The sequence below is a fragment of the Sesamum indicum genome, linkage group LG12 (assembly GCF_026168435.1).
Source record: "Sesamum indicum cultivar Baizhima isolate 11 linkage group LG12, ASM2616843v1, whole genome shotgun sequence".
NCBI lineage: Eukaryota > Viridiplantae > Streptophyta > Magnoliopsida > Lamiales > Pedaliaceae > Sesamum > Sesamum indicum.
In genome coordinates, this window is record NC_142668.1 from 13,755,911 (window position 1) to 13,780,781 (window position 24,871).

General features: G+C 36.7%; 5 protein-coding genes and 1 non-coding gene across 13 annotated transcripts; 2 read left to right on the plus strand and 4 right to left on the minus strand.

Annotated features, from left to right (window-relative positions):
- Window positions 1–133: 133 nt before the first annotated feature.
- LOC105175161 (GDSL esterase/lipase At5g03980-like) lies at window positions 134–1,993 on the minus strand. Its single transcript, XM_088876315.1, has 5 exons — window positions 1,689–1,993; window positions 1,226–1,441; window positions 981–1,129; window positions 611–884; window positions 134–529 (listed from the first exon to the last, which is right to left on the minus strand). The coding sequence occupies exons 1-5, from the start codon at window positions 1,963–1,965 to the stop codon at window positions 321–323; spliced, it is 1,125 nt and encodes a 374-aa protein (XP_088732441.1). The 5' UTR covers window positions 1,966–1,993; the 3' UTR covers window positions 134–320.
- A 570-nt stretch (window positions 1,994–2,563) lies between these two features.
- On the plus strand, window positions 2,564–5,570 carry LOC105174980 (Sucrase/ferredoxin-like family protein). Its single transcript, XM_011097265.3, has 5 exons — window positions 2,564–3,090; window positions 3,701–3,786; window positions 3,877–4,182; window positions 4,295–4,378; window positions 4,775–5,570. The coding sequence occupies exons 1-5, from the start codon at window positions 2,689–2,691 to the stop codon at window positions 5,223–5,225; spliced, it is 1,329 nt and encodes a 442-aa protein (XP_011095567.1). The 5' UTR covers window positions 2,564–2,688; the 3' UTR covers window positions 5,226–5,570.
- A 317-nt stretch (window positions 5,571–5,887) lies between these two features.
- Window positions 5,888–9,705, minus strand: LOC105174981 (phosphatidylinositol/phosphatidylcholine transfer protein SFH2). Of its 5 annotated transcripts, none has more exons than XM_088876317.1 (11): window positions 9,309–9,701; window positions 8,929–9,217; window positions 8,308–8,391; window positions 8,174–8,227; window positions 7,829–7,906; window positions 7,535–7,588; window positions 7,259–7,318; window positions 7,075–7,170; window positions 6,661–6,762; window positions 6,493–6,573; window positions 5,888–6,417 (listed from the first exon to the last, which is right to left on the minus strand). In XM_088876317.1, exons 3-11 carry the CDS (start codon window positions 8,356–8,358, stop codon window positions 6,097–6,099), a joined length of 897 nt encoding a protein of 298 aa, XP_088732443.1. In that variant the 5' UTR covers window positions 8,359–8,391; window positions 8,929–9,217; window positions 9,309–9,701; the 3' UTR covers window positions 5,888–6,096. The 5 variants fall into 5 exon arrangements, with proteins under 5 accessions (XP_088732443.1, XP_011095568.3, XP_088732442.1 ...); XM_011097266.3 differs by having other exon boundaries at window positions 9,189–9,217; window positions 9,309–9,699; XM_088876316.1 differs by lacking the exon at window positions 7,075–7,170 and having other exon boundaries at window positions 9,189–9,217; window positions 9,309–9,705.
- A 3,672-nt stretch (window positions 9,706–13,377) lies between these two features.
- TRNAF-GAA (transfer RNA phenylalanine (anticodon GAA)) lies at window positions 13,378–13,450 on the plus strand. The gene has a single exon. It is a non-coding gene; the product is annotated as a tRNA-Phe (tRNA).
- Window positions 13,451–13,831: 381 nt separating this feature from the next.
- On the minus strand, window positions 13,832–18,694 carry LOC105174982 (serine/threonine-protein kinase D6PKL2). 4 transcript variants are annotated; one of them, XM_011097267.3, is made up of 4 exons: window positions 18,402–18,694; window positions 18,242–18,309; window positions 16,499–17,503; window positions 13,832–14,882 (listed from the first exon to the last, which is right to left on the minus strand). In XM_011097267.3, the coding sequence occupies exons 3-4, from the start codon at window positions 17,386–17,388 to the stop codon at window positions 14,009–14,011; spliced, it is 1,764 nt and encodes a 587-aa protein (XP_011095569.1). In that variant the 5' UTR covers window positions 17,389–17,503; window positions 18,242–18,309; window positions 18,402–18,694; the 3' UTR covers window positions 13,832–14,008. The 4 variants fall into 4 exon arrangements, with proteins under 4 accessions (XP_011095569.1, XP_011095570.1, XP_020554006.1 ...); XM_011097268.3 differs by lacking the exon at window positions 18,242–18,309 and having other exon boundaries at window positions 18,310–18,694; XM_020698347.2 differs by lacking the exon at window positions 18,402–18,694 and having other exon boundaries at window positions 18,242–18,394.
- A 1,632-nt stretch (window positions 18,695–20,326) lies between these two features.
- Window positions 20,327–24,024, minus strand: RPAC43 (RNA polymerase I subunit 43). Its single transcript, XM_011097272.3, has 9 exons — window positions 23,734–24,024; window positions 23,435–23,620; window positions 23,004–23,133; window positions 22,815–22,895; window positions 22,489–22,688; window positions 21,965–22,060; window positions 21,729–21,822; window positions 21,436–21,552; window positions 20,327–20,755 (listed from the first exon to the last, which is right to left on the minus strand). The coding sequence occupies exons 1-9, from the start codon at window positions 23,887–23,889 to the stop codon at window positions 20,652–20,654; spliced, it is 1,164 nt and encodes a 387-aa protein (XP_011095574.1). The 5' UTR covers window positions 23,890–24,024; the 3' UTR covers window positions 20,327–20,651.
- Window positions 24,025–24,871: the final 847 nt, after the last annotated feature.

Sequence of the window (24,871 nt, forward strand, 5' to 3'; positions counted from 1 at the left end):
TATATACTAAGAAACAAGTGAAAATCCCGTAAAACCGCTGTGTTTGTGATCCTTCAAGAATTATTACGATGATTCAGGCAAGAAAAAACAATTATGAGAAGTAAGCTACCTTGATCAAGTTGATGAAATACGCTAAAATTAAATGAAAACTGAAATTAATAAAAGAAACATCAAGCTTATTGTACCTAAATAGTTGCAGAGTCTACCCCCCTAAGAATTACCCTCTTTCAGCTTTATGCAACCTAATACAGGACTAGCCCTTTGAGCATATTAAACCTAACTAGCAGCGTTGTTTAGCCAGAAAGCTGAATTACTCTACTTCAGAAATGGCAGAGGAGGTGCGGGAAGATGTTGTTGACAAGCCATGCAGCCATGATCTTATAGCCTTCTTGAGTCAAATGCACTCCGTCCCAACTCATGTATCGTTTTGGATTTGAGCATACTTTAACACCTGCACCTCCACACATTCTCGTCATGTTGAAATTGTACTTTCCTCCTGTTCCGCAGCAAGCTTTTTCTCTCTCAAATCCTAAAATATGTGATCCATCGTCATCACAAATATAGTGTATTCTTGATCTATTCAAATCGGACATAAATAATATGTACATACCGTGAGAAGTTGCAACTTGGAGTAGAAATTGGTAGGCATTGTAGTAATCCCCGTAGACAATCACAGCATTGGGCTTCTCTTGTTTGAGTGTGTAGATGGCGTTTTGCAGCTCTTTATTGTGGTATTTGGCGAAGTCATTCAGATGCTTCAAGCAGTGATTCTTATCATAAGCTGCAGAGATGTTGGTTTGGAAGGCTGTTTTGTAAATCGGGAGGCAACCGATGGGGAAGTTTCCAGGGATCACCACTCTGTTACCCCCTACTTCAATTACCCTCTGTACATAAACATTCAATCATTAGGCCAATGTTGTATGATAATAATCATTGCAAACTGATTCTTTAATTAATAATGTAAGTTTATAGTTACGTACCCTGGCAGCATCGACGATGGTAGCAACAACATCGGGCACCATGCTTCTCAACTCCTCCATTGTTTTTCCTTGGAAAATCGCATAGTTGTAGTCGTTTCCACCGATTTCCCCAACCATGAACAGAGCATTTTGGAGTTTCTCAGCACAATCTGTCAATTGCTATTAATGTTAACAATAGTACTTGAAGACATATAAATACTGTCAAATTAGTATAGAATGTAGTAGACAGACTAGTATGAGAATACCTCTAGAGTTAAGGCAAATGGAACTGAAATGGGTGAACATCCAGTCCAATTGGACGTTGAGAGAACTGGTGGTCACCGGAGAAAATATGTGTTGGGCAGCCAACACCTGAGATGGCAATGCGGTGGAACCTGCCACGGCAAAGTTGACGCCATGCTCAAAATCTGCAGCATCCAAGTTCTTGTATGGTGGAAGAAAAGGAAGGCCGGCAGCGATAGCTGTAATTACAAGATAATAGAAATTATGTAAATCTTCTTATGACACAATATAATTATCAAGAAAGAATTAAACAGTAAAGAAGATTGATCCACCGTCAATACTCAATGCAATAGGCTAAGAGCTGAAGATGAACCAAGCCAAGAGCAAGAAAGTTATGGATATGAACAACAAAATACATAACAAGATCATAGATCGAGTGAAGTCATCATGCACCAAGTACAAGATAGGTGGGGATAAAAACCTTACCAATATAATCAATCATAAGAAGGCCATTGGAGCACCGTCCGGTAGCATTCTTGAAGAACGTTTGGCCGTATGGTAGTCTTGCGAATGCCGTGGCCGCCCCAATTGGGACCTCCCGGATCAAGTTTCCGGTGTCGGAAATAGAGTCGCCGAGTTGATAAATCTGATCGAACTTGCAAATCTTGAGAGGATGAGCATTTGCGCATTGGGGTACACAAAAAAACAAGCAGCAGCACAAAACAAGAACAGGGAAAACAAGTTTATGGAAAACAGAAGTCATTATTGTTTCTTGAAGGAGAAAAGAATAGTGCAATGGGAGTTGATGTGAGGAAGAGAGTGCATAACATATGCATGCTTATATACAAGAAAATAAGGATACGTAGATCCTATTTGTTTTAGGATAATAATTCCGCCATCCTACTACTCCTAACTCTTCTGTCTCCTATTACTACAAAAGTAGTTTCTCATTGGTTGACGATAATAATATAATCCTAGTTGATGACGGTAGTTATTCTTGTCTTGTTTACTATCCATTCCCATTTTCTTTTTCAAAAGAAATTTAAAAATAATTTTCTTTATATCATAATTTACTTAAAAACATTTTAATCTATATATAAACTATATAAACTTCTTATAATTCTTATTAATCACCCACCGTTATACCTAATAATAATTAGTAAATTATGTATTAATACGAAATAAAATTAAAAAAAGACTCTTTTTTCTGAACCATATTTTATTATTTTTTTAAAGTATATATTAATTACATCATAAATATATTATATATATTATATAATTAATTTAAATTCGATTTAAATTATTAGAGCAATTGTTTCTTTCAACTTAATAAGGATTTTATTAGTAGAGAGAAGAAAAGAACTCCACGGAGTACAGACCAATTGACTTGGTGGATGCCAGGCAGGGACCCAAGAAAGGACTTTTTCCCCGTCACTTGAAACCCGCACTAGTTTTCACTGTCCACCCACTCTCTACAGCGGCGCCAATGTCGAACCCACTAATGGCCAGCAATCGGGACGACCCTCTTCTTCTCTTGAGCGGCCATCACCCCTCTTCCGCGTCCTCTCCGATCGCCGTCTCGGAAGCCGACAGCTACCTTTTAGACGCCTCCCAGATTGGCAGCGCGTCTGGCAGCTTCCAGAACGACGGATTTCTTGGCGGGGGATACGATTCCGGGTTGATCAATGAAGCTGAATACGGATTCTCCAGACCCGATTTCAGGCAGGGTCCACTTGTGGGTACGGTGGAGCTGTACGAGCGCCACGTGTTCCTGTGCTACAAGAATCCTCAGGTGTGGCCGCCCCGCATTGAGGCTGCTGAATTTGATCGCCTTCCTAGGCTTCTTGCCGCTGCTTTGGCTGCCAGGAAACCTGATATGAAGCGACAGGTGAAGGGTTTCTCGAGTTTAGTTTTTCTTTTCTGTTTTCACCATTTTCACTTGTTTTCTGGAAATTAAGTCCATTTGGAGATGATGCTAACACGGTTTTTGGATCTAGGTTGGATTTCGTGAATCTTCTTGTATGTTTGATGAGATGAAATATCTTAATTGGTCTTTGAGCAAAGATGTATTTCTTGATGTGTTTCTTGGTGCTTGTTGTTGAGGGAGTCGGAGAGCTCTCTCTCTCGATCGACCCTTGAAGCCGTTGAGTTTTTAGTGTCCAGTGTGGGTTATGCATCATGCTTCTTGGGCGTTGGATTTTGTTCGGTTACTACGAGAGTAAATTCGTCAAATCTTGGCATTTTTTCAATGAGGTAGAAGTTTGAGGGAACATTATTTATTTGCCCCATAAAAGGAAATTCCTAGGTTAACTGCTGTATTTCAGTGTACTGGCTGCCTAACATTCTGGTCCTTTCACCTAAGTACTCACAGTTAGAGGATTCCTTTTGGCATAATTCAGTGGCTCGATTCATCATTCCCTTGTCTGTAGGCAATTTAGTGGAAGTTTGTGTATGTAAATGCGATGATTGTGTTAATAGCATCTGTCTTTGTTTCTCAGACTCGCTTAACAATATGTGAGGGACGTGATGGAACAGAGACTTCAAATGGTGACGTGTTAATCTTTCCAGACATGATCAGATACAGGTTTAAGTAGAAACTCATTTTAATGCTTCAGCAACTCTTAAAATTCGTTTAGTTTGCTATTGCACATTCTAATATCAAGTAAAATTACAGGAGATTAACCCATTTCGATGTTGAAACTTTCGTCGAGGAAGTGCTTGTTAAGGATGGTGAATGGTTGCCGGGAAGTCCAGAAGCCCTAAGAGGCTGGTACATCTTTGTGTGCTGCCATGGTACAAGGGATCGACGGTGTGGTGTTTGTGGACCATCTGTCATTAGTAAATTTAAAAATGAGATAGAGTCGCGTGGTCTACAAGGGAAAGTATCAGTTAGCCCTTGTTCGCACATTGGGGGGCACAAGTATGCGGGGAACGTGATCATTTTTGGACCAAATATAAAAAAGGAAGTCACAGGGCATTGGTAAGTGGTTGATAATTCACTTTTAGCAAAGGTTCTTGAAGCTCTTGATTTGCTTCTTTTAGACATACCGAAGCCGTAAATTTGATGCAACAATGTGACTACTGTGCTGCAGGTATGGATATGTTATGCCCGAAGATGTACCTCTTTTGCTTGAACAGCATATTGGGAAAGGAGAAATCGTAGATTTCCTGTGGAGGTAATTTCCTCAATGGCGCCTGTATTGATACCCATTTATGGAGAAATTTAATAAAATAATTCCATTTACCTTTACTTTGTTGGATGTATCGTATATTTAACCACCCAAATCACTGCCTGATAGCATATTGCTACCGGATGTAGCATCCCATTAAAATGGCCCATTTTACTATTGGTTAAGAAGGTAAAGGAGAATGCCAGTTGCCTGTGATTTCACTGTATTAATGGATTCTTGGAGCCATTTCAGGTGATCACAAGATCATTTCTACGGGATGAATAACTATATTCTATTTTTTGTTGGCTCTGGTGGTTGTGGCAGTTGGTGGTCCTCTGGATAGAAGGCATTTTACAATTGTGTTTTCTTTGGCTTGACATTGACATTATTGTTCTTGTGCAGGGGACAGATGGGTTTATCGGAAGAAGAACAGAAAAAATCACAGGAACTGAGGTTCCAGGTTAATGGTGGATCAACTATGGATAGGACCACGAAGGAATGTGCCCAAGTAAACGAAGGAAGTGTCAGCATATGTGCATCTCAGGTGGAGGGCACGGGATGTTGTCAAGTGAATGGAGGCTTCTCATGCTGTCAGAACTCTGTGTCACAAGGGAAGAGGCTCGATCCTGATTCTACAGCGATTGCAGCGAATTCTACTGCTGAAAAGAAGAAGAGCTCCAAGAAACAAGTCTTGCGAAACAATAGTGGTAAAGGTACTGGTCCTCGTAAAGTGTGCTCAATGCCGACATGGTATGAGAACTGGGAGCGGGAAGATACATATGCTGCACTTGCTGTTATTTCTGCTGCTATGTCGGTTGCATTTGCCTATAGATGCTACAAGCAGTTAAGCTAAAATCTTAGTAGTGTTATGTTATGTTGTTCCGTGTGACAGAGGTTGTTGCATAATTCTTGAAAAGGTACTTTTGTGGTTTGGAGATTAAAGGGCATAGTGAATCATAGCACACAGTGTATCTGAGATAAAGGAAACGGGGGATGTAGAATGCAGTTTAAGTGCTGGCTGTTTACGTCTGTTCTTCCTACTTGGTAAATGTCTGAATTTGAATCTGTAGTTTCCTGTAATCTGAAAACACGGTTTGTACATTATTGCTAGTTTGTACAGTGAATCATGCTCCTGCTGCAAACTCACTACTTGAGTGCTTAAGCTTTTGAAAATCCATACAGCTTCTGATTTATGCTATTGCACTCCATACTTGCTGCTTTTATTGTGTGTTTGGCATAACATTTTCAGCATCTTGGGCATCAAAGTTACTGTATTCCTTTGATAAGGCATTAATGCGTTCAAGTAGAGAACTCCAGCCATTCAAGACGTAATCTTTTCAAATGATCCCCCACCTAAGCGCCCCCCCTTTGCCAAGGTTAGGCTGCTCCTGTATTGGTATTTTATAAGATAAAGTCTGATTAGACACGAGCTGGAATTCTCACATTGGTGTGTGGCTAAAGCCAATATTTATGGTTTTTCTAATTCGCACTGATCAGAAGATAAATCATCAAATATAAAACAACTCGGGATTTGTTCTTATGGATTTCCATAAAGCTGGGTGACAATGTGGCATCCACCACAAGTAAAAAAATGGAAGACGAAGAAGAGGAGGCAAGAACAACACAACCCAGCATCTTTGTAATGCTAGCTTGTGTAATACAGCTCTTGAGTGGGTGGCCCTTTAGGCTATATACAGTAGTTGTACGCTGACACCCCACTGCGTTCAATCCCCAGTTATCTTAAGCTCATGGAACGAGTGTGAAAGCCCGTTTTGGTTCCCGATTCTCTGGAACTCAGATTCTATAGTTTGAGCAATTTTGATATCTTCTGGATCAGGCTCTGGGACATCTACATGGACCGAACCATGTTCGACCAGTGCAACTGAGTCCATTAGTGCAGCTTGCTCCTTGACGTAGTTGTAAAGCTGCTGATGGAAGGGATGGTCCAAGGAAAAGCAATCACTAACAGTTCCACTTCCAGAATGCCGAGATGACCCCGACCCTTCTCTTCTACAAAAATGTGGGAGAGATTCATAGTCCATAATCTGCATAAATATGATTATGAATGTCAAATTTGAACAACACAGCGCAAAGAAGCCAATGTATTACCACAAAACTACCTTCAACAAGTCCTCTCTACCAGAGCCCGAAAGAACCTGAACTTTCTTCCTCGTTCTCTCTTGCAGAAGAGGTCTAACAACCTGAGAATGCGTAAATGTATTAGGTTATATTGAATGTCAATGTAGTACATACAAACTGATTACATGCACCGCCAACACACACCACACCTTCCAGCATGCTGTAAATACGTATGGGGCATTGACTATGTAATAAGTCTGCGTCTTCTCGGGATAGTTCAGGTCATCAATCGTTGATATTGCAGACAATAACTGCAACCAACAGAAGTACAATGATTTCAGGGCATAGTCAGAGTAATTTCATCATGCTGTCAAGCTAAACTAATAAGAGATCACAACTAAAGCTGAATGCAAACAAGATAATAGATATGCATGTATACAATTCAATGCATTTGTATGTGAAGACTAATGATATTTCAGTGTTTGCATAAATCCAATGGTAATTAATGGCCGCAACTGACAGTCAAAATGGGTACGCCGGCGATCATATGAAAACTGCTGTTGCAGTTATAAATTAGCATGTAAAAAATAGACCAAGGAAACTGTCATAGAGACATGTAATACCTTGATTTGATTCAATGCAGAAAGCTTTAGACCACTCATGTCCAGAATCTTTATGCATGTGCCAATATACCGTCCATATTTTTTTGTTGCCGAAGGCTATATTAATGGAGTCTAGAGTAAGTCAGACAACTAAAGTTACAGATACACAATGCATTTTAACATAGAGATCCTCGTGGAAACTCACCAATATCACGCGATCTCTGTATTCATTCATCTGGATATGTGATTGGACATAGTAGTGAATCTAAGTTATAGATAACAAGCATTAGCAACCAGTACACGACAAAATACTTTTTCCAAAACAAAAAAAGAGTAGTTCTGTAATATATTTATTATGTTTTCTTTGTCTCCTAATTCTGCATAAATAATAACTGATTCCCAATTTACCAGTGAAAGTTTTGAAGCATTTGTAGCTTGTGAAGTAATAAACACTAAGTCTATCATAAGTACAGCAACTTACAGATGTTTTATCGTATGTGCTGAGCCCGACACCCACAGCAATGACAGGAAGACCCTATAAATTGCCAAGGTAAGAGTAGAATGATGAGCTAAAATGAACTCAGTATCACAATTTGCACCATCTGTCTGTAACAGTGTAAGTGGCGTACTTTCATGAAAAGTGAGAAATAAATAAATACGAGGAGGGGGAGAATGACAAATCTGTTAAAGAAGAAAAGTAAGCCAAATGGTCCGATTTTGTTCAAACGTCAAATCCATCGTGTAGAGGGAAGAAATTACAGAGACAACTATGTACCTCTCTCGAATACCCAGACATTCCTACTAGCTGAGAATCCCGTATTGCTCTATACACATCGCTAGGATCAATAGGCTTCTGCATAAGCAAACAGCTAAATCAAAAGTTAAAGAATAAAAAAGGGAAACCAAACATACAGTTCTTCAACGTGCTAGGCAAATGTGCACCTCTAGTTGCAGAGTTTGTAACTGGTTGTTTCCAATTTTTTTCATATTACAATTTTAAATAACAGATCTTTTCTGAAATTTGTCTGAAGTTACAAATTCCAACTAAAATATGCAATGCTGACCCAGAACAAACTGAGGAAGATAAACTGACTAAAAGAATAATAACCCCAATACTCACCGCAAGTATGTTATCAATTTCATTTTGTATCCTCCAGTTTAAGCAGTCTATAAGCTGAAAAGTATGCGCTGCTGTTAGAACCAGAAAATGATAATTAGCTTACTTTAACAGGAACAAAATCAACTGCAGCAAACCATCTTGTGTGCATTCGAGAGATTTCCATCTCTTGCTTTTAGAAACCTCATCAAATTCTCCCTTGGGTAACCATTATGTATATTCTGCAAATTATCAGAAAATAATCAGGTTGTACTTAATTCAACAGAATTGTGTGCTCTGAGAAACACACACCCTCCCACTTAGTTGATGCATCAATGATGATCCAATGCACACTTCACATCTAAATTTCGATTTCTCATCCTTCCTATATCCATTTTGCATCCTGGCCATCATTATTTTGTTGAACAGCTAGGAAATGAATTAACTTTTATTTACCTACAGGATCTGAATTAGTACTAAATTCCTCGGGCAATTCAATCGAAAAACAAATAGAAAATGTAAAAGTAAGAGCTATATCAGATAATTTCTGGAAAGAAAACCTGGACGATCAAGTGAATTTGCACTGAATACAGTTAAGGATGCAGAAAAATCAAGAATTCAACCCTATATTAACATTTACATAGGTCAAAAATAACTGCAATACATCACTTACAGACAAGCAATGTATAAAAAATGACTAAGAAATGCCTAAGTCTTCCCAGTTCCTAGTCCTCACTACCAACTTGATCAAGTTGACTAACCGACAAGATGTTACTTACACAGAGCACCCTTCATATTTCCAAGCAACCCAAGTCTGAGTCCAAACAACAATTTGACTTGAAATTGACCATTCTTTTATCCCCAGCCACAATTGGGAGAGAGATAAGTAAAAATAAACCATGATGTATATAAATAAAAATGACTAGAACCCTATAAACTCAAAATTACAGCCCGGATCAAATTTAACTTCATCAACATTCAACCAATCTTTCCACCCAATATTACTGAAAATGCAAAATGATCAAAAACAATGACAAACCAGGAAGGCTTTCTTCAGTGGTTCATCAACTGCAATGAAAACCATTAAAGCATCAGCAGCCAGCAAACACAAAGATCAACAAAACAGCAAACACATCAACAGATGAATAGAGTAGCTGACTTATTTCCATCTGGGCCAGAAACTGTTTGATCATTTCCTCAGTTATGAACTCCATTGTTGCTTTCCCTCTTTACACACACACACACACACACACACACTCTCACACAAATTGCTGGTGGGGTTGCGACCCTTGTGGAAAAAGCGGGCCTCTCTTGTTCCACCCCACAACCAAACCACCTTAAGAGCAAAGACGCCTTACAGAAATGGAAAAAAGTTCAAATTACAGAAAAAGACAAAGCAAGAAAGAACACTTTATAAAGTATTGAGGGCATAAAGATATCTGCGGTTGATAAATTCTAAGTTCAACTCGCGATTCTCACAGCAACACCCAACAAGAACGATTCTGCTACTAATAACATAATAATTATTTGTATTGGCCAGACGCAACCGTTGGCGGTAATGGGCTAAATACAAAATCCACCGACCACTCCTCGGAGAATTATTCCAAATACAAAAAGGAAAATTTTTTTCCATTTAATTCAGATTCTTTTTTTGTTTAGTATGTTTTTTAAGAATATTATGATATTAAATTAAAGGGATAATTATATTTACGCTCTTGATTTATGATATATTTATACAAATCATCCATTTTTTGAATAATTACACATACACCCACCAAAAGTATCACTATTATTTATACAAACCACCACTGTTTTTTGAAAAATTACACACATACCCCCAAAACGTCAATATTATTTCACACACTACTTTTACTTTTTGATTGTTATTAATAATTTCTGTAATTATATAAAAAGTACGAATAATTTATGTAAACAGATTATAGGTCAGGAGTGCAAATGTAACTATCCCTAAACTAAATATAAATTGTCAATTTCTATTTCTAACCCTAATTGAATTTCAAAATGATTTTAAAAGTTTTGATTTTGGTAAAACATTATATCAATGTTGTTGTGATTTAGGGGATTTTTCTCCCTAGGTTTTGGTTTTGTCCAAATGCTTTAAGGTATGGTTTGGGGCTAGAGATGGTAATATGTCTCATAATGTATCATGACAATGGGAAATATCACCAAACATAATCTATGATCATTAATTTTGAGATTTGATGCCATCTTTTTACCTAAGTAAAATAAATGCTAAATATCTCTTTTCGGACAAACAATCAATATAAATATATGTAATAATAAAACATAAATATTGGAGACATTCAATTAAGACTCATGTAAATGCATATTTGGATTCCCTTTTTACATTCTATTTTGCCACATAAGTAATCATTGCTTTTTTATGACTGTTTATTTTTATCCAAACGATTTATCAGATATTTGTTTTATATAAATTATCCCTTATTTTATTTAAATTTATATAAGTATATAATATTTTTTTAATCCAAGATATTTGCATATTCTTTTCACTAACCAATTTAGAAACATAATTCAAATTTATTTTTATTCTATTTATAATTTTCAATTTTATTAATTTTTTAAAAAAAATCCCGACAATGATTATTGGGGGCTATATATTTATAGAGTTACCTAAATAAATACATCATCGTATAATGTAAAGTAGCATTTGTTGTTTCCATGAAAACTGATTAATTTCTTGAAAATTAATATATTTATATAATAATTTCTTTTTTGGCACGACACTTTCAATTATTTTTTATATTCGCCACGATTTTTATTTTTGTCGAATACCCACAAGATCAAACATTGTCCTAAATGTTTGGACGGTCTATGGACAACCTTTGTATAGCATAATTGGAAGACATTGCGTAGTTTTAACGTGACAATTTTTGTCGAAAAAAAAAAGGAATAAGATTTAGCCATTGGCATAAAGGGGTGTAATAAAAGTATTCCAATTAGTGTGTTTATTCGCATAATTAAATAGTTAGCACTACACATACTAAACGACCAATTTGTCAGAATAGTGGTTTGAGTGTTGGATCATTACTTTTATCTTTTAGCAAGAATTATTTTATTTATATCTGGTATTCAAAAATTGATTCCATTCTAAATTTGAACTTTTTAAATAATTTACAACGTGATTATAGTTGGTAGAATTTTTTTGAGTACATCGGGAATGGGATTCGAGGACAATCTGAGTATGGTATCAGAATCCTCTCTTTCTAGGAGGAGAGTAATGTCAACTCAACTAATTGAATAATAATATTGATTTTTTCTGACTAGAATCCTTCAACAGCGAAATTAATGACCAGCCCAAGAAAATAAGATATTCAAATATAATTTACCAGGTAAATTATAATGTGATCTTCTTATATTTGGCATAATTACAAGTAGTCTTTCATAGTTTGAGAAATTATCAATATTTTTTGGTAACTTAGCCTAACGTGTAATATTATCTAAAAAATTAGTAAAGAACTTACGAAAAATAGTTTGTGATTGAATTATTGATAAATTATGAATAGTTGATGGTCCGAAGGTTTATTTTGGCCGACCCTTCTTATAAAATGACTTTTATACTCTTATATATTAAATTATCGAATAAATACGTTTATAATCTTAAAATTAAATTAAAATACAAATATATTTTTTATAAAATTCTAAGTATATTTTTTAAGGGTATTAATTTTATGTATCTTTTGAAAAAATTTATTATTAAAATACAGAATGTACGTGTAATTACAACTACAAATTCAGGAGTGCAATTATAACTTAAAAAAAAAGTATCTCTATATTGAATCTTACAACAAAATAGTGTAAATGTAATGTAGCCTAAATTATTTCCCAAAAAAAAAGTAAAATAATTAAAAGTAATTTAAAAGCGTGGGAGCAGTCTTTTTTAGATGATATAAAAGTAGACACGCTGAATGAGGAAATAACGTCAGATTGATGTGGAGCACGACTTTTACGTCTGGAGTATCAACCAACTTAATTAATGTTCAATTTATAAGAGTGGGACCCCAATCTTTTCATACAGATGATGATGATGATGATGATGATTAAGGCATCGTCATAACTCTCACCTAATTATAAATTCAAGTACCAAGGTCAAAACTAAAACTAGGATTTCATTCACTGCACTCAACGCATAACTTTGCTGATATATTAAATTTAGGCTGTTTGGACTTTGTTCTAAAAACTATATTAACGGGTGGTATGAGTTGGGAAATCGAGGTGACCTCAAGATAGTTTTATACATACGTGTTTGGAACTTGAAAAAATGAATAGATCGTTAGGCTCGTTGGAGGACATCAACTAATATCCTCTGATGTCTAAAATGAAAGACTCTCACAATCAAAATGGTGTACTTTAGACTGAAAAGCTTTATGGAGCCGAATGTCGTATTTGAACGAGTTCATGTATCGTGATCTCAGCCTTTCAGATATTGAATGGTCGATAATAGTAGTTATGGGTCGGACCGGGTAGGGTGCACAGATTCGTATCCTATTTAAAAAATGTTAAATTTTCTTATAGCAGAAACAGAATAATTATTGGTTCGAGATAAAAACATAAGTTAGAATCACTAATTAAAATATTGTGAAACTTAAGTTAGAATAGAGAAAAGCAATGGTTGGAGTGAGCTTAATAAAAGGCAGTAGCTGGTTATAAGGTGGCTAGAGAAGAAAGTAGTGCCACTTGCAACTTATACTCATTCTAAGACACACATGAAGATGGTTGATGATTGTGAGTTATAGTGGTATATATGATGCTTTTTGACCAAAGTGAAAAGAAATGGACATCATGTGATGTGAGTGCATATGTTTGTTTCATTATGTTGTAATGTCCATCCATCCAAATACCCAATGGGAAAGGAATGTCACATGATATTCATATTAGTTTTATGTTTGCTTTCAAATTTTAGTTAAAGAAATCAAAATAAGTAGTATAAAAGTGTGTAGAACATGAAAAAGAATTTATACATTCTCCTTAGTGGTTTTGTTCACCAGCTAAAATCCTAAAATCTTAATCTAACATGAATAGAGGTTTTCAGACGGACAACTCAACGGTTGGTTTGTGTCTTATAATAAGTATTTTTGGAGGTTTTGAGTTCAAATTTTGAGTAGGTAAGAATATAAGGGAAAAAAATTGTATATAATTAACTATATCTTTTTAGATGATCTCATATGAATACAAATATATAAACGGTTGCGGGGATAGCTCAGTTGGGAGAGCGTCAGACTGAAGATCTGAAGGTCGCGTGTTCGATCCACGCTCACCGCAAATTCATCCTAATGTTGACATTTTCCAGTCTGCGAGACGTTTGCTAGTTGCCCTTTTTGTCTCATTACTTCTCCATTACATTTATTGTCTATTGACATGTTCTTCCTTCCTTTCCTTCCTCCAATCAGCGAGCAACCACTCCTAGTAGTGCTCACAGAACAGATTCATACCTATCAAGAACAAGCTGACGTCGAGCAAGTTAAGAATGAGGGAGCAAAACCCTTTCTTGCTATGCCTGCCTACTTCTTGCTTTATGTTTTTCCTGTCTTAACACCTTATGTTACTACAGAAAAACAGTCGGTGTCTTGTCTGGAACTGTTTCCTGAAAAGTCAAAGCCAAGCCGTTGTACCAGGAAAGCTTGAAGTGATACACAGTACGGATTGATACCAACAGCATTACAACAATTTGCAATACAACAAATCTTCAACTGTCCAAATACATAATCAAACACTACTAGCACAAGACGCTCTGACCTTCCTTTTGGTCCTTTTAATGTCTGGAAATATCCATATATCTCATTTTCTGAAAACAAATAGCAGCTCAAACATGAAAAACTACTAAAAGAAATCAAATTCCAGATAATTGTCAGAATTCTGGGGAGCTGGGATAGCTGCAGGGGCAACTTTCAGACTAGTTGATGGTGGAGGTAGGGGAATCCTCTCCATGTCGACTGGTCTTGGGACCTCTGGAGGGCTTGCACAACGGATAAGAGCCCAATTCACACCTTCAAAGAATGGGTGCTGCTTGATTTCCGTTGCTCCACGTTTGAAAGCCAACCGATGTTGTGGCTCTTTCACTAATAAGCCTCTGATTAGATCTCTAGCAGCGAAACTAACAACTGGAGATTCTGGAAAACGGAGGGGTTGACCCACGACATTGAAGAGGGTAGCCCGGTTTCCTGATCCCTTAAATGGTGTCTTACCAAACAATAGCTCGTAGAGAAAAATCCCGAACGTCCACCAGTCGACTGCACTGCCATGCCCTTCACCTTTAATGATTTCAGGTGCCAAGTATTCGTGGGTACCAACAAATGACATTGAACGAGCATCCGTCGGCTCAGCAATAAGTTCTGGCAAAGGGCTAACTTGGTTGCCCACTTCGTTTTTGGGTTTTCGATCTTTCTTGGATTTACTTGAAAAGAGGCGAGGAGCAAAACATGTAGTAGGGACCATACATGATGGCTGGATACAGGATGGCTCAATGCAGGCAGGTTGGACGCAATAAACACTGTTTTTCCGTAAAGGATCTGCTTCAATCGATGAGGACTTTATCAGAGTGGGGCTCACAGTACAGCGAAGTGAAAGATCAAAATCTGATAGCATTATATGCCCATCGTCCCTCACGAGAACATTTTCAGGCTTCAGGTCACGGTAGACGATGCCGAGCATGTGAAGATATTCTAAAGCAAGAAGGACCTCTGCCACATAAAACCTGCATGTGAAAATCCCAAATAAGCATATAATAAATTGATAAGAAAAAGTTCTTTTAATTAAGCTCACACAGGCAAACATCCCTCAAGGCTCTAGATTTTAAGGTTCAAATGCAGATGGGATTATAACTAGTATCTTAGGCTTACAGACTAACAGAGAATACCCAATTCAAAATATCAGTATCTGTAAAATGCACACAAAAGGTATTAAAAATTAATCAGAAATGTATGACAGACACGCAAATTGGATTTAACATTAGAAACATGATGTTAAGAAGATAAACAGGTATAAATACATTACATTACGTAAAATAAGATACACGTGGAAAAGGGAATTTGGATGAGCTGTAATAGAGAATTCAGTCCGTCAACTTGATGGTCCATGTCAATAACCATAAATAGGTGGCACGTCAAACTAATAATTTCCTTCTTAGCTTTTCAGTTTCTTCTATGAGAATGGAACACTCCTGGAAGTAAGTGTTCCTGGGAATAGATATAGTAAATGAGGAATACAGGATAGGGTCTGAGATGACTATTCTACTTTTACTTCACTGCTTCATCAGGTACACTACAAGTCGAGACATAAATACAGTAGACGAAACAAGGTGTAAGTATGACTTACATCTGCTGAGGTAATATCACCAGAAAAAGAGAAGAATGCTTAAAGGGACCCACATACAATGCAGTAAAATGCAAGTAAAAGGTGTTCAAAACAAGCAAGAAGCTAAATGAACAGCCACATGGATTCAAGTTGATACCTGATATTCAAGGTATGCTGCAAAAGTAAAATGCTAATTAAGCCAGTAATTTAGAGAAAAATGTGTTGTACTGACTTCTTTTTTATTTTGCTTTTTGTTGAGGACTGGGTTGCAGGGATGTAAAGTGAAATTAAAAGAGCAGAAGAAGAGAAAATATATCTAGGAAGAATTTGATTGAATGCACACTAGCAAGCACAGGTGTCTCCACTGACAACTGAATAGGCTAGGAGTTCCAACATAGAAGCTTTCACATGGCATTTATTGAATTGGAGTTCTATGAAAAATCTTCAAGAGTCAGGGCTCTGGTTACCTTATTTAACCTTTCATGATAAGCCACTAGCAGCATGGAATAGATTTAGTTGATTAGAATATGCTCTTATATCAGAATCTGGATTGTGTATTTTATCCTCTCTCTATAAGAGTGCGCTTGCAGAAGCTGTAAGGACCAAAGAATTCCTAGTAAACTAACTACCAAGTGCCGCATTGGCAACTGGTCTTGAAACGACTAGAATTCTGAATCAAAAGCTTCTGAAACTTTTAGGCTTTGTCTCAGCTTATTTCCATGATAGACCTTTAAGATAGGGCAGCGATAAACCTTACAGTAAGTAGTATGCATAAACCGCTGGGATCTATACCAGCTCATTGTTTGTTTTCGCAGAATTATTAGAACTTCACATGTTCACATCTGAAATATACTTTCTAGATTTGCTTTAGTTAGTTCAAATATTTCTTTATCCAGTTGCTGGCTCAAAATATAGTTATACATATGGTAGCATTGATTTGCGAAGTCCTGAGAGGAAACATTTAATGCATAAAACAAATAATATATCACAAAAGCATGAGTTTAAGAAGTGTCATACTTCACGGCTTGCTCAGAAAAGTGCTTTCCTGGTTGCCTTTGTCGAAGTGTATGCAAGTCTCCCCCAGGACAGAACTCCATTACTAAACATGAAAACTTTTCTGTTTCAAAATGAGTGTATAAGGTCGGAAGAAAAGGATGATCTAGAGACTGCAGAATTTCTCTTTCTGTCTGGGCTCGCAGAAGTTTCTTTCGACTAGCTAGTGAAGCTTTATCCATAACCTTCATTGCAAAGTAACACTTCGTACCACATAATTCCGACAAATAGACACTTCCGATGTCACCACAGCCCAACTTCTTCAGTAGTCTAAAGTGCCTCAGATCTAAGACCCCATCCTTTGTGCGGACCGCCTGTATTGCCTCCCATCTAAGGTCGTTTGCTTTATGGGGTTTGTTAACACCGCTGCTCAAGCTGCTGCAAGTACTTTCATCACTAATATCAGTACTTGTGCTACCCCTACACAAACTGCTCTTGCCACTCTCAACGAAATCAACTCGATCACTAATCTTGGCACTTCCGCTAGTCTTAGCAAGGCTGCTTGCTCCATCACTAACTTTTGCAGATGCAGCGCTGTCTTTCACATTTCCATCATCTGATGTTTTCTTTTCCTGCTCAGCAGTTTGGTTCAATATTGGTGCTTGTTTTGGATTACCCAAATGTAAGCTTGAATCCATTTTACCTGTCAAAGAACTGACTGCTCCCTTCTGCAAATGATTATTTCTTTTTATTTCCGCTGCAGCTTCTAAAGTAAATTTCTTAGATGCAGCATTTTCAACATTTCTGGGTAATTCTTTCATAGCAGAGTCCAATTTTCCTGTTTTGTACGCTTGCCCTCCATGACTCTTGCTTTGCTTTCCTGAGGAGCCCGTGATACATGATTCTGAGGCCATTGGACTGTACGGAGACTTTATAATTAACCAAATTGAACACACACAGAGCCCAAATACAATATGTTTGCCCCTTCAATGCTGAAATCAGAAACCATCATCTGCGCCGCATCCACATCTGCAGTTTAGTTCAGAGACAGAGCACATTAGTGACCGAATCACAGACAATAAGAGGAAATTAGTAGATTAAATAAATTATAATTAGTTCAAAACAACGTCAGTCCTTTGACATACAAAATCTCCAGCAAAGGCGTAACACAGACGAGGATAGTCCTCATAAGTACCAAACCGATCACATATCCAACAAAAAAACTCAAAGCTGGATTCACAAAAGGGTATTGAGGAAGCAAATCAGAGGCAGAATCTCTTCTCCTCCAAAAGTAAAAGAAAAATAAGTGTAGAAACAGGAAGCATACAAGTGAAGATGCAGATCAATACAACAGATAGAAGAGCAACAAAGTGTGCAATTTCCCGTGGAAGCAACATCACACGTCCAATTTACCTCAAAATGCAAGCCTTCAACCTTGAGACGAACAATTGCTCAGTGATAACAAAATTCATACATCAGATCAGCAGAATATTGCAATGAGAGAGAGACTGACTTAACCTATAAACCAAATGTAGTCCCTCAAACACCCTTCATAGTCAAACATTACCACATAGCAAAAAGATAAGCACAAATTTAGGATGAAAATAGCTGGAAAAAAAGTAAAGGGTCCATGAAAAGCACAGATCTTGAACAATGACCCACCTCTCTCTGTAAAAACCCTACCAAGAGGGATCTGTAAAACCCCACAAAAACTCACAATGCTAAAAAAAACAAAAACCCAGAGAGGCGTAGAGAAGTACAACGCACCTAGCAATCCACTGGACCAGTTCGAAAGTAAAGCAAGAAAAGCAGTCCAAACCAAAAAAGAAGCAAACCTGGAGTCACAAAGATCAGAACTTTAGGGTTTGCAAATTTCAATTGCTTTAAGAATTGGAAGGAAAGAAATTAAAAAAGGAGGCCACTCAACTGTAGGGAGAGATAAACAAGATAGTGACACCTTCCCCTCCCCCTTTCTTCTTCCAAAAATGTGTGGGTTGAATGATATAGGAAAAGAAAAAGGAAAAGGCTTTGAGAATGTTGAAAGAGAGAGTTGGGTGTGTGACTGCCAATACCAATGCAGCAATACTGTAGTTTATTGTTGTATTGTGTATGTATATATGTGTGTGAGAGAGAGAGAAACAAAGAGACTGTGTCTGTGAGTGTGAGTGTGAGAGAGAGAGGGAGAGAGAGGAGTTAAAGTAAAAGCTTTACATGTTCAATAATTTCAATGAATTTTGTCGCAAAGAAAAGGGTCTGAATCAACAAATGGGCCTTCAAATGCTCCAACCTGTCCCTCATGCTTGCAAGAAGCTGGTGAGAGTTGAGACCACTCCTCCATTAATTTCCCATTAAGACTGTAACTAACTTGGTAATTACCTCTTGTGTCCTCCCCGCCACCTTCTTGCTCTATTGCCTACAATTTCATTCAATTCACTCCCCATTATTCACCTTAATTATAATTCTATTATGGACAATAGTTATTGAAATTACACTGCCTAATTTTAATGTACCTCTTCATCTACAATGTGGGCATACCTTTCCTTATATTAAACAAAATTAAATACAAGTTAATGCAACCTTGATGTGACACTTCTTGTCATGAGACGTTTTCTTTTAATGTTTGTATTTGTCTTTAAAATTTATTAATACTTTGAAATTTGGAGTTTCATCACAAAACAATTGTTTTCTAAATCCGAACAATTCTATAGCACTGACTAAGTAACAACCTACGTACGTGACTTGTAATTCTTTTATTATATTTTGAATGGTGATTGTAGTCGAAAATACCTTAAAATTTTTGTAATAAAAAAATGAATGATTATATTTATTTTTATTGATTTACGATCTATTTTTACAAATCATCCATATTTTTTGTATAATTACAAAAATTATCCTTAACAACAAAAAGAATGATAGTTTGTGTAATATTATTGATGTTTGTGGAAGGTATATCAGTAATTTTTTAAAAAGTACGAATGGTAATGTGCAAATGAAATTGATATTTTTCAAAAAATAGGAATGATTTTCTAGAGATCTATGTATAATGTTTTAAAAGGTATGAATTATTTGTGCGAACAGAAGATAAGTCAAAAATTTAAATATAACTATCCAAAAAAAAATGCCAGAAAAATGCAAGTGAAGCCAAGAACCCAGTCATCTATATCACTCCATGACTGTTTGGCGTTGGCCCAGTTGTGGAATGCATGTAGAGAGTTCTCTTCTCCCCCTAGTTGCGTGCCACTTACAACACAAACCTTTCCTGACAAAAACTTCATCAATTAAGTTTGTTCTCTCCTTACAGAAAATTAAAATTAATGAACCCAAGTTTGTCTTAGCCTTCCCCATTGACCTTACCATATGTGTTGTCAACACCAACTGCAGTTATCGTACAACCTTTCTTGCTTCCTGAGGCAGTGCCCATTGATGGATAATCCCTACCAACGAAAACAATGCTCTTCTCCAGTTTTCGCTGTGTATGCTGATGTACGTTGTCCTGTAGCACGCTTATTACATGTGGCTTTGAGGTTTAATAACTTTCTTTATTCCTGCAAAAAGTTCTGCTTTCGCGGCCTACTATCGTTTTTTACTATATTTTAGGAAGGGGGTCTTAAGTTATATTCTCCATCCTGGCTGTCACATGTTTGGGTTTGTAAAAAATAAGGTAAAAGTTGATAATGGTTTGTGAAGTGTTTTATTTATACATGTTTACAAGGAAAATGTTGAAATGTGACCTGTCTGATTGATCAAGAATCCAATGTTTGAATTTTTTTTTTGTCAGTAACATGATGGTTATGATACCTGGATGGAGACAAACAGTATGAAGAGATGATTAGTGTGACTGCATCTTTAAGATAATACTGAAAATGAAATGGATTCGCATTCGACCTTGTAGGTTCAGGTACTACATTTTTCTTACACAGTAAGTGCAGTACACCGGATGATGCTTATATACCAATTCTTGATACATTCAATAGTTTCCGTCATGATGTAAATGCCGATTTTGACTTCAACTGCGTTTGATGTTTACGTTTCACTCCACTGCTTGATTGTAGAGACATGAACATGGAGCGGGCTATCTGAAATTTGTAGTCATGCCAAATAACTGACAAACAATTCCTACATCTTCGTTTCCAATGTACTTGGATCTTCCCCATGCCAAGGTTGTCTTTGAAGGAACTCAGGAGAGCTCAGTTATCACCCGCTCACACTTGTCTTCTAAAATCTTCACAGCTTCGGTGAACAGTACTTCAGGAGGCAGCGCTCCTGCGGACTCTATTGTAACTGAGGAAGTAGGAGATAACAAAAATGTTAGGACCATATTGGTGAAGTTACCGTCCAACAAGTAAGTGTCGGACCTTATTTTTTAAAAACTTGTAACTTTTCCTTGTCTTACAATGTCCAAATTAGGGCACTGGGGAAACTAACAGCAGAATTTATAACACAAAAGGGGTCCATGAGAAGCTTAAAGCTACCACACATATTTGTAGGGTATGTTCATAAGCTAATTCACAGAAAACTGATAAGAGAGAAAAAATAAATATTGTGAAGTTAAATTATCCGTGGTTTATAAAAACAAAGCCTTAATATTTTGTTTTACAGCTAGCAATCATCTGAACTTTGACCACAAGATTTGAGAGTTCTTGCAACTCAATTTGAATCCGGACACGAAAAAGAAAAGGTGAAAAAAGGTGAATTTCTAATGAACAAGTCAAAAGCATATTATTAAGCATATTCTCACAGCCATACAGACATCTATGCTGAACGCAACTTATTTTGCCTGGAACTTGCTATTTCTTCATTGGTGGCAGCACAGCAGAAAATGTTGCACTACAAACTACTTGGAATAACAGATCACACTGACTAAAATTCCACAGATATTTTGTAAGTGCAAGAAGAAACTAAATGACTAGAAACTGTCAGTATAACTGAAATATAAAGGTACGTTTCACCACTCCACTTACAAATGAAATGATCTTTTACACGCCGAAGAGCCACACGCTTATCCCAATCATCTCCTCTGATGCATTCGCGACAGAGAGTACAAGATCGAGGTCTTGCCACAGTTGCTCTCTTTCGACCTAATTGACAGTCAGTCAACTTATTAGAAAACCTATAACTGAGAAACAAACAGCATACATTTGGAACCAGTGGACAGATGTAACATCACTTTTGCAGTAAACCAATTTAGATGCATAAGGGATAAGATAAGCTAAAGCAATTTACAAAATTAATCATCGCCCAGCTATCATCTTACCTTTACCAATATCTTCAATATCAAACACTCTAACAGGACATTTCTTGACAAGTTCTTCAGCCTTTTCATCTTCAATTTCTTGCAAAAAGACAATCTACACAGGAACATAATACCAAGTTGTTTCAGCCTTATTGTTTAACCATATTAGCGCCCAACAAATTTAGCATATTGAAGGAGTTTTGATTAAGAAAAGATGACACCAATAATAAAGAAAAAGGATATAGGAATCTTCATACCTCAGGAAGCATCCTATACCAAGCAGTAGCAACAGGGGACCACTTTGCATGCGTCTTACCCATTCCTTTCACAGCATGTGCTTCCAGCTCAATTTCCTGCACGAGTAGCATTGTATTTCAGAGACACGGAAAACAATCTTTTAGATTTTGATGGCTAACTTGCAAGAAAGCATTACATAAACATATGATATCATACTATGTCGTCAAAAAATTCACCACTTAGCAGTAGCCATTATTATGCAAGATACATGAATCACCATCAGCTCATTTTACAATTAAATTATCCTTTAGACAGGGTTTTATTCTCATGATAAGCAACAGAGATATGTTGAAATATGTTGCAGTTACTATCGAAGTTGTTTAAATACAAGCATGCTAGATCATAGTACGAGAAGCCAAAATTTTTGTGATTTTGCACATTTACAAACAAGACCACTAAATGAATGACAACACAGAGGGTCCAATATAGTCCTGCTCTAAGTTTCACAGATACAAAGAGCTAGACATCGAACATTAAACCATACCTGTCCCGGACCAAGTTTAGCTAAAATGATATCATCATGCTTCGGCCCAATTGGGTTGTTTACAAATTCCAGCAAAGAGTCTTGGCTACAATTAAATGAAGTGTAAGTTTTCGTCTTTGAAGTCGAATCTGCAGCTGCTTTTTCTGTGCCTAGTATGAACTCACTGCCATGTGGCAGCCACTTCAGCTCGTTGGACTTTACTGCAATATTTTGCATCAATAAAAGGAAGAGAAATGATTGCAACTGTTCATTGAGATAAACTATTTAAACTGGAATCAGTGAAACATGTTCAATGGATCTTCATTGGTTGAGCAAACAAATGATACCTTTAATACGTGAGCTCCCTCTTTCACAACGAACATGGAGTTTAAATACAATAGTATTCTTTTCATTGGGTTCATCATTTTCTGGAGAATAGACAACTCAAGCATCATAAAACTAGTCTCATTAAAAGCTGAACTGAAAAACAGCTGAAGAAAAGAAATATAGAAAAACAAGAGGGAAATAGCTTGAACCTGACTTATAATTGAAGAGCCTTGGATCAACTTTAAGTGGAACAAGACCCAGTCTATGCGCGAGTACTTCATCTTGGACCACTGAGGTGTTATTCGCTATAAGAACCTTTTCAATAGCCATGGTGGGAAGCTATACAGGAAAAGAGAGAGAGAAATCAGCCCTTCACCCAATAAAATATAAGCTCTATAGGGACAATTGCACAGAAGCAGTTTGTAATCATATGAAAGTCCACTAACAATATACATTAAGTAGCTAGAAGGCATTAAGACAGTAATATGTCAAATACACAGCTGATCTCATATAAAACCAAAGTTTACACAAAGAATATACGTTAAGCAGCTAGAAGACCATGTTCCACTAATTCCAGTTGGCTCTGATATAAAATCCCAAAGTTTACACAAAGATGGCTGAAAAGCCCGAAAAGGCGCACCTCGGCGATGAGGATTCTTCGAAAAGCATTCGCGATAGCAGCATCAATGCCAATCATATCAAACTCCATATCATCCTCTGTGAGACTAATAACTTCAACTCTAAAATTGCTGCGAAATTCCTCCAATCGGAGACTGTTATCCACTCCCATCGACGCATATGCACCGGAGTATTGAAAATTTTCCGTCTTTATTGCCAAAACAGAGAACAAAAATAATGAAAAACGGAACCTTGAGCAACCCCTCAAAAAATAAAGTTTGAGAAGAAATAGCAATGAATAAATAAAGGTAATGTAAATACATGAGTAGGGGCATCGAAAGTGCAGAGAACGCGAGTTCTCTGGAGTTCGAGGTGCGGGGGCAGCCCTCCCTTCGGAACATCAGGCAAATCCCACACCGGAATTTTCGGCGTCTTCTCTTCCTTCATGGTTTCAGAATCTTCGCTCTCCGAAACCATTCCTCTGTGCAGTTCTTGATAGCTTAGTTTCTCTCCGTCTGTCGTGAGAGGGGGAGGGGGAATTGGAGCCTGGAGGGGCGCAGAGACAGAACGCAGGTATGCAAAATTTTGGGGGTTTAGGGTTTAAGCAAGATTTCGATTTCCTTTTTTTTCCTAAAAAAATTTCTAGTGGGGATGGTAAACGGATCCGGGTCAAACCGGACAGGTCTAGGCTCTTTTTTATATATACTTGCACAAAATGTACTTCTAAATAATTGCCCCATAGATCCTATATCTATCTATATGAAGAAGAAATCATATAACGAAGGAGATTCTTATTTGTACAAATAGTACTTCGAACTTGGAGCGAGCATGAAGAAATTAACGATACTTCTTTATCTTTTGAGTTGTTCTGTCGGATCGGTGGCTCAAGATCTTTGGTCTCTACTCGGACTCGATGAAAAAAATAAGATCACTTCTTATGGACTCTTTGAGAATGATTCGGATCTAGTTCATGGCCTACTAGAAGTAGAAGGCGCTCTGGTGGGATCTTCACGGACAGAAAAAGATACATTATCTCTGTGTGCATATAATAAATAATATTTTATATTTAAAAATATATTTTAAATAAATATATATATATAAAAACTAATACATCATATTTCTAAAAACTAAAGAAAGAAAGCAATAAAAAAAAACTCAATTTATGAATATTATTGGCATAACAATAAAATTTGTATTACGGTGTCATAAAGTCATTTATGAGAGAAAAAAATACCTTTTCTTGTATAGATGGAAAAGTAAATTTATATGCATTATTTTATAAATATAAATGTGTTTTATATATTCATAAATAAAATATAAAGATCTAATACTATACAATAAACTAATAATATAAAGTCAATTGTTAGTCCAAAGTTTTAATATGTGTAAGAATACCAAATATTTTCAAAAGTTATCATTTTTCAATAATTTAAACATATTTATTAAGTAAATGGCATGT

Bases quoted from the DNA above. Each gene is read 5' to 3' on its own strand.
- LOC105174981 (XM_011097266.3), bottom strand. From the start codon at position 9,363: ATGGAGTTCATAACTGAGGAAATGATCAAACAGTTTCTGGCCCAGATG. The intron at 7,319-7,534 runs GTAAGTTGCTGT...TCTATAACTTAG, and splicing joins GCACATACGATAAAACATCT to ATTCACTACTATGTCCAATC. The intron at 6,574-6,660 runs GTGTGGTGTGTG...ACGCATTCTCAG, and splicing joins TATTTACAGCATGCTGGAAG to GTTGTTAGACCTCTTCTGCA.
- LOC105174980 (XM_011097265.3), top strand. From the start codon at position 2,689: ATGTCGAACCCACTAATGGCCAGCAATCGGGACGACCCTCTTCTTCTC. The intron at 3,091-3,700 runs GTGAAGGGTTTC...TTTGTTTCTCAG, and splicing joins AACCTGATATGAAGCGACAG to ACTCGCTTAACAATATGTGA. The intron at 3,787-3,876 runs GTTTAAGTAGAA...GTAAAATTACAG, and splicing joins CCAGACATGATCAGATACAG to GAGATTAACCCATTTCGATG.
- LOC105174982 (XM_011097267.3), bottom strand. From the start codon at position 17,388: ATGGCCTCAGAATCATGTATCACGGGCTCCTCAGGAAAGCAAAGCAAG. The intron at 14,883-16,498 runs GTATGACACTTC...TTTCACATGCAG, and splicing joins TTTTCTGAGCAAGCCGTGAA to GTTTTATGTGGCAGAGGTCC.
- RPAC43 (XM_011097272.3), bottom strand. From the start codon at position 23,889: ATGGTTTCGGAGAGCGAAGATTCTGAAACCATGAAGGAAGAGAAGACG. The intron at 23,621-23,733 runs GTATTTACATTA...TTGGCAATAAAG, and splicing joins CTTTCGATGCCCCTACTCAT to ACGGAAAATTTTCAATACTC. The intron at 22,061-22,488 runs GTATGGTTTAAT...CTACTCGTGCAG, and splicing joins CTAAACTTGGTCCGGGACAG to GAAATTGAGCTGGAAGCACA.
- LOC105175161 (XM_088876315.1), bottom strand. From the start codon at position 1,965: ATGACTTCTGTTTTCCATAAACTTGTTTTCCCTGTTCTTGTTTTGTGC. The intron at 1,130-1,225 runs GTATTCTCATAC...AGCAATTGACAG, and splicing joins CATTTGCCTTAACTCTAGAG to ATTGTGCTGAGAAACTCCAA. The intron at 885-980 runs GTACGTAACTAT...GTTTATGTACAG, and splicing joins CCATCGTCGATGCTGCCAGG to AGGGTAATTGAAGTAGGGGG.